Raw genomic sequence first — 4,875 nt, 5'->3', positions numbered from 1 at the left:
GCGATAGCAGAATCCCGCCGCACCTGCGACGACGGCACGTTGCAAAAGGTGAACTCTTCGTCGTATGCTTTCGAGCAGAGGTACAAGGCGCGCGTCTGCCTCGTCGCCAAGAGCGTCGTGTACGTCGTGTCGATCGAGCAGTCGCCGAGGCGCTGGTGAAAGCTCAAGGACGTGAGCCGCGTCGGGTTGATCACGAGCGTGAGGAGGACGAGGATGCCGGCGTAGAGAAACACGGCTTGCACCAGTGCGTGGTCGTACCACGCACTGGTCCACTCGCCATCATAGACCCACGGCGGAATCTGGGGCGGTCCCAAGTCGCCTACAGGTCGTCGTTGGCATCCGAGGACGATGCCTCGCATTACTACCTCCGAGGCGATCACACGTCCAAATGATGGCGATGCTGAGCGCTACAAGCGCGAGCAGCAAAATCTAGGACAAGACGCATGAGGATGTTAGAAACCTGCAGCAGGAAGAGTGTACCTGGGGCTGGATCAAGAGCAGGTCGCAGACAAGGTGGAATAGCATGGCAAAATAAAACACGGAGAGCGGAATCGACACCAAGATCGACGCGATCGGGTACATGTGCTCGGCCACGGCTTGCTCTTCGTGGTACACGTGGCCTTCGAGCCCCAGCCTATCGCCGCACATACTACATCATAATGTGGCAATGACGAGGGGATGGTACGAGATGGCGCCCCAGAGCGTCGAGTAAAACGCGAGCGCCGACGCAATGTGCGCAAGCAAGATGGCGATCGGAATCGAGAGGAAGCGCTCTTTTAGCGTCGGCTCCGTGTCGTGGAAGGTCCAGAAGATGAACTTGGGCCCCATGAGCTCGAGTGGGAAATTGAGGCCCACGACGATGACGACAAAGACGCAGGCGCTCGCATAGTCTTGGAGATGGAGTCGTTGGGTCGTAATGTAGGCCCTACACCGTCCTACTGAGGCACATGCTTCCATAGTGTATCAAGCTGTACACGTAGTAGAAGAGCGTATGGAGCACGACGAGGTACAGAGGCAAGTGGCCTCCGCCAAGCATGATCTAGACGCGCATGGTAGCACTCGAAAGAGTCGTCGAGGGTGATGCGTACCATGCCTTGGGCATACCACGTGATGGTCACGTCAGCGTCGACGCGCCCAAGGCCCAGGAGCACGAGGTGGTAGACAAAGATGGTCCCGAGCACGATCATGGTACGTCGGGGCGAGCCAAGCGCATGGAGGACCATGAAGATGGCGCAAGCATACGAGATCATCTCGAGCATGAAGAGCGCTCCATTGTCCAGAAGAAGCTGCAAGGGCGAATTGATCCAAAGCACGCGGCCGAGGACCGACGCTGCTAGCGCAGACAGCATGAGCGGTCAATATCCCTTGAAAACGAATATTGAATTCGTTTCCAGGGCAGGTACGGCTCATAACACCCAACAGTACATTGACGAGCTGTTCCTGGACGATCCCAGGCAAAGGCGAGGCCGTAGCACGTTGAATGAAGTACGCAAAGTATAATTTGCGTATACGTACCGTTATCACTGATGTGAATACCTCTGGCTGGCGAAAGCGTGATGCGTTGGCCGCTTGATGCTGTTTATTAGGAGTGGTCATTTTAGACCGCCAAACAACATCATAACTGGTATTGCTCGCGCGCTGGGCGCCTTGACCCAGCGACTGGGCTCGACGGCGCTGCAGCAGCAAGCACACGGATAATAACAAAGGTGGACGCACAGCAAATGCCCCCGGCAGTTCGGAGCATCATTACATAGGGTAACTATGCTACTTAAAAATGAGAGGTTGACGTTGCCTTGCACATCAGGCGTTGCAGGAAGGAGCAAAGGACTCGTGCATGCGTGCCTCATAAAGGTGTTGTCGTGGCCCTCATCGAGGCATTTCGCCGTAGTCGTCGTCTTCGCAAGATCCACCAGAAACAACCAAATAGAACCACGAGCACGAGCGAGCCAGCGCCAATGGTCACGCCTTCGTACAGCGCCGTCTCGTCCGGGCTGCCAATGTCGTAGTCAAAGTAGCCGTTGCCGGAGGAGCCGTCGTCGTCGGACGGGAAGTTGATGCTGCCGTCCATGCTGCCGGAGGAGCTGTCGGACGACGCGTCGTCGAGTGCTCGAAGTGCGCTAGATTGGTAGGCATGGCTGCCCGCAGATGCGCTTGCGCCGCCGAGGCTGGATCGAATCATATTCGACGCAAGATTGGCAATGGCGCAGCGCAGGACAAGGTCGCTACGTCGGTTGCAGAGTAGCGAGATCCCGTGAAGCCAACGAATGAGGCCAGGCGCGAACTCGCGGTGGACCTGTGATGCGATTGGTAGAAAAACACTCAATTATAGCCACTTGGCTTGCGTTATCGCGCATTTCCATAGCTGATTGGTGTGACTTTTGTCCATCTGCTCACACCAGCTGGCGACGACGAATATGGAGCTGCAGGCGTCAACACGGACAAGGCGTGAAATCAGTCCGCTCTGTCGTCGTCGTGCGTTGGACAAATATACCACGTGGCACGTGGGTGCTTGGGCGAAGTCATCTATCCATCAAGTACCATGCAATATGTGCCAGCAATGCTTGACTGCAGGGCTTGATGTGCTGGCAGCCTGCAAGGCCAAGGTACCGAGTGGGTTGTGGGTGGGTGACACAACGAAGGGTCAAACAGGAGCTTGACGAATCGTATTCCAGTTCCTTCGACCCAATGGCGACACAGCACCAGCACGTTAGTCCGTCTTGCGGTGCTACTGATGTCAGCACGGCCTCGACATTGCGGCCGGGCTCGTATCGTCTTCTTCGGTACGATGGATGACAATCATGGCGATCACTGGTCAAAGAGTTGCTCGAGCCAATGGTGCATGAGGTCTTGTTGCATCAACACTATTGTCAGGGCAGGGTGCAGGGATATGATAAAGACCACGCAGGGGACTTAAAACATTCGTCAGTTTGGCGAGGCTGGAATCGGGCATGGTGCTCTTGCATCTCGCGGTCGATTTACAGCGATGGCTGACATTACCGAGTAACGTTAATCGGCTCCCGGCGTGGGAGGGTTAATGAGGAAATTGAATCCAAATTCTTGGGGTATCTCTGAGCCAAACGATACGATGAGAATGCAATTGCGCTGGAATGACGAGCTGTGTACGTGATGTGCACGTGCCAGCTTTGACGAATGTGCACTTTAGGAAGGTGCAGATGCTGCACGAGGTTTCGAGCGACGACAACAGTACATGTTGTGTTTGAGACGGCAAAGCTTGTGATGTCGTATTCCCAATACGCCTCAAACGTGTCCTCGTGCTCTATGTTCGTCTCTTCCACTGGTTTGCTCTATGGACAGTACAGTAGCTGTGACGTCGCGCGATTCTTTCAATCATACTACCGCGCACGAAGCAGACAGGCATGGATCTGTCAAGTGCAAACTCAAAGAGCAAACGAGCATTTGACGCAACGGAATACATGTAGAGAGCGCTCGTGATGGTTGGCTTGGACACGTTGTGAGAGGCCGCACGGTGCAGTCGTCGATCAAGAGCGCATGTCGGCGGTCTATCGAATCTTCCATCCGAGCACGTGCTGTGGAAGAGGCTGGCGCTCGTCGAATCGTTTACGGCGCACTGGGATGGGTCCATTGTTGCATACCCGACTCGTGGAAGTAGCAGACCTTTCGATGGTGCGGCGAGTAGCGAGCTCGCCACCCTGGCGGCAGGCAGCATTCTTGCACGTCCACGGCAATCGCCATGCGGTTCATGTCGAGGGTCATTGCGTCCGACTGCAGCGCGCTCGCAGGTCCTGCGCTCACGCTCGCACTGAGAGACGAGCTGCCGACGGCTGGCCGGATGCGGACGTCGACCACGTCCAGGAGCTCGGGCAGCGCGGCCGACATGTTCATGTTGCTGCTCATCTTGCAGCACGAATTATGGGTTTCGAACATCCTGGCTCTTCCGGATGATACATCCGGATGCCGTTGAAGGTTTCAGCGTGTAAATTTGGAGTCGCCAAGATCGCCATGGCCGCGATCGTTACCACGCGGCTCAGCCAGAGACGTGCTATCGTTTAGCTCGAGCGCTTCGGCTCCTGGGTCGACCCAAAAGTCTGTTCCACACTCTGGTGTGTGTGGCCAACATGTCTTGCAACGCAGCCCCGCCAGGCGCAAAAATGACAAGGTATCAGTAAGTTAAATGGTACAACATATCGCACGACGTCGGCTACGCAATGCTAGCTGGTCTTTGCCCGCTTCGCCTCTGGTACGACAGACTCATCGTCGTCGTCGGGCTCGGGGCTATGAAGCACCTCGTCGACGCCGGACGGGCTCGGCGACCGGTCTCGCTTCTTCGTTTTCCACAGGTGTGCGGGAAGAAGCATGCGCAGTTGGCGCTGGCACTCTGCGACGTCGTCGCTTTCGGAGTCCATGTCCATGCGCTTCAAGTACGCATCCAAAGGCGCCTTCGAGAGCCCGTGCACGTCGTACGCGAGGTGCGTGATCGCGATCGCCGCAATGGACGGCAAAAACCCGAGCTGGCTGTACGCAGTGTGGTGGACGGCGGTGATGTCGGCGCAGATCGGCGATACGAGCCGCGTTTGCTGGAGGTCCTGCAGAAACGTGTCGATGTACATGGCGGGCACGACCGCATGCAGCTTCCATTGGAGCGCCGATAGCATGTTGGCCTCCATGCGCGTAATGTCCTCGACGGTAAAGACGTTGGCCGCAATTTCCTTGGCTTCGTCCATGGAGATGCCGTCCTTCTCGTGGAACTTGGACGCGATGAGGATCGCGACGAGGCCCACGAGCTGCAGCCGGTGCGGCGTCGACGCGTGCTGCGAGAGGTACCGGTCGAGGTAGTTGATGGCGACCGCGGTTGTGATGCGCGAAAAGTGAAACTCGAGGGCCACCTGCGGCGTC

General features: G+C 56.7%; 3 protein-coding genes across 3 annotated transcripts; all 3 read right to left on the bottom strand.

Annotated features, from left to right (window-relative positions):
* Window positions 1-23: 23 nt before the first annotated feature.
* SPRG_17473 (hypothetical protein) lies at window positions 24-2,068 on the bottom strand (the record flags this gene model as incomplete). Its single annotated transcript, XM_012356788.1, has 7 exons — window positions 24-319; window positions 366-429; window positions 481-634; window positions 686-925; window positions 975-1,039; window positions 1,089-1,333; window positions 1,921-2,068. Coding segments are annotated over 7 exons (1,212 nt in total), but the record flags the coding sequence as incomplete, so codon positions are not given.
* A 1,316-nt stretch (window positions 2,069-3,384) lies between these two features.
* Window positions 3,385-3,906, bottom strand: SPRG_17472 (hypothetical protein; the record flags this gene model as incomplete). Its single annotated transcript, XM_012356787.1, has 1 exon — window positions 3,385-3,906. The coding sequence occupies one exon, from the start codon at window positions 3,904-3,906 to the stop codon at window positions 3,580-3,582; it is 327 nt and encodes a 108-aa protein (XP_012212177.1). The 3' UTR covers window positions 3,385-3,579.
* A 284-nt stretch (window positions 3,907-4,190) lies between these two features.
* On the bottom strand, window positions 4,191-4,865 carry SPRG_17471 (hypothetical protein; the record flags this gene model as incomplete). Its single annotated transcript, XM_012356786.1, has 1 exon — window positions 4,191-4,865. Exon 1 carries the CDS (start codon window positions 4,701-4,703, stop codon window positions 4,191-4,193), a length of 513 nt encoding a protein of 170 aa, XP_012212176.1. The 5' UTR covers window positions 4,704-4,865.
* Between the last annotated feature and the right edge of the window lie 10 nt (window positions 4,866-4,875).

The sequence above is a fragment of the Saprolegnia parasitica genome, assembly GCF_000151545.1.
Source record: "Saprolegnia parasitica CBS 223.65 unplaced genomic scaffold supercont2.586, whole genome shotgun sequence".
Classification (NCBI taxonomy): Eukaryota; Oomycota; class Saprolegniomycetes; order Saprolegniales; family Saprolegniaceae; genus Saprolegnia; species Saprolegnia parasitica.
This window is presented reverse-complemented; position numbering and strand designations above follow the sequence as displayed.